Source organism: Otolemur garnettii, unplaced genomic scaffold, assembly GCF_000181295.1.
Source record: "Otolemur garnettii isolate 467f Iridium unplaced genomic scaffold, OtoGar3 scaffold00013, whole genome shotgun sequence".
In the NCBI taxonomy this organism is placed as follows: Eukaryota; Metazoa; Chordata; class Mammalia; order Primates; family Galagidae; genus Otolemur; species Otolemur garnettii.
The window spans coordinates 12,266-13,953 of NW_003852408.1; the positions used below are offsets into that span (position 1 = coordinate 12,266).

General features: G+C 42.4%; 1 protein-coding gene across 1 annotated transcript; it reads left to right on the plus strand.

Moving 5' to 3' along the window:
• Positions 1-4: 4 nt before the first annotated feature.
• LOC100941103 (dnaJ homolog subfamily B member 3-like) lies at positions 5-731 on the plus strand. Its single transcript, XM_003784846.2, has one exon. It carries the CDS (start codon positions 5-7, stop codon positions 725-727), a length of 723 nt encoding a protein of 240 aa, XP_003784894.1. The 3' UTR covers positions 728-731.
• The last annotated feature ends 957 nt before the right edge of the window (positions 732-1,688 follow it).

Consider the following 1,688-nt stretch of genomic DNA (forward strand, 5'->3'; position numbering starts at 1 on the left):
CAACATGGTGAACTACTATGAGGTGCTGGGTGTGCCCCGTCAGGCCTCGTCTGAAGCAATCAAGAAGGCGTACCGCAAGCTGGCGCTTAAGTGGCACCCCGACAAAAACCCTGAGAATAAGGAGGAAGCGGAGCAGAGATTCAAACAAGTGGCCGAGGCCTACGAAGTGTTGTCGGACACCAAGAAACGCGACATCTATGACCGCTACGGCAAGGTGGGCGTGGATGGTGGCAGCGGCGCCAGCGGCAGGCCCTTCGAGGACCCCTTTGAGTTCACCTTCACCTTCCGCGACCCGGCTGATGTCTTCAAGGAGTTCTTTGGTGGCCGGGACCCATTTTCCTTTGACTTCTTCGGAGACCCGCTTGAGAACATCTTGGGCGGTCAGAGGAGCTCCCGAGGAAGCAGAATCAGAGGGTCTGCACCCTTTTTCTCCACCTTCACTGAATTTCCAGCCTTTGGGGGTAGTTTTTCTTTGGATACAGGATTTACTTCCTTTGGTTCCCTGGGAAATGAGGGCCGTTCTTCCTTCTCCATGTCAGGTGGTGGTGGTGGGACTGGCAACTTCAAGTCCATGTCGACTTCCACAGAAATAGTTAATGGCAAAAAAATAACCACCAAGAGAATTATTGAGAATGGCCAAGAAAGAGTGGAAGTGGAAGAAGATGGAGAGTTAAAGTCCGTCAAAATAAATGGCAAAGAGCAATTGCTACGCATTGAGACCAAGTAATTCCAATCCAAACGTGCTTTGACTTTAAAGCACGTTTTAAAGAATAGCAAGACGTTTCTGTTTTAAGATTGCTAGTGAACTCTACTTTCAGAACAACTGTACCCAAGAATTTATAAACACTTTATGCCAACCTCTATTTGTTGTTATTAATGGGACTACACAAATGGGACGTCTGTCTTTAAAACTGTTATAAATATCTGCATGCACTTTGCTATTTATTAAACTTCATACTGAGGCAGAGGATTATTTTGTAGTGCTAGCACAAAATGTCACCACAGCCCCTTGAACCTTACCTTTTCCTTTTGATTTGAAATATAAGCCATTTAATTTGCTCTGAATAATTTTACTTCAATTTTTTAGTATGTGATAGTTTAAAGATATGAATATGTTAATACTTCTGGTTTACAGATGGATGTTAATTGTGCATACATGCTGGTAATGTAGGAAGAGTGGAAATACAGCGTTAGAAGTAGGGTTTTCAAAAGCAGATAAACCTGGTAAAGGGGTGTTTATGGATGTATGGATGCTGTAACAACTTACCACAAAATTAGTGGCTTAAAACAACACACCACTTACTTCTCTTAAAGTTTTGGAAGTCAGATGTCTGAAAAAACTTTCACTGGCTGAAATCAGTGTCAGCAGAAACATCCTACCTCTGAAGGCCGAAGGCAAAATAGTTAAGTAAATGCCTTAAGGTACATTGTTGGTTAATGGCATGTTAGGACTAAACTCAATTCTTAACTTGGTTTTACAACTATGGCAGATCCTGGAAATGTAAAACAGCATTTCCATAAGGCTGCACTAAGGATACATATCATGTTAGATTGAAAAGAGCCAGGTTTCACCTGAAGCACTAGTTGAGTGAGACACATACATATATATGAGAAAGTACTATTCTGTTGGCACAGTTTATGCCCCAAATGATGTTTAGGGCATGTTGCTTTGGGATAATTCATCACAA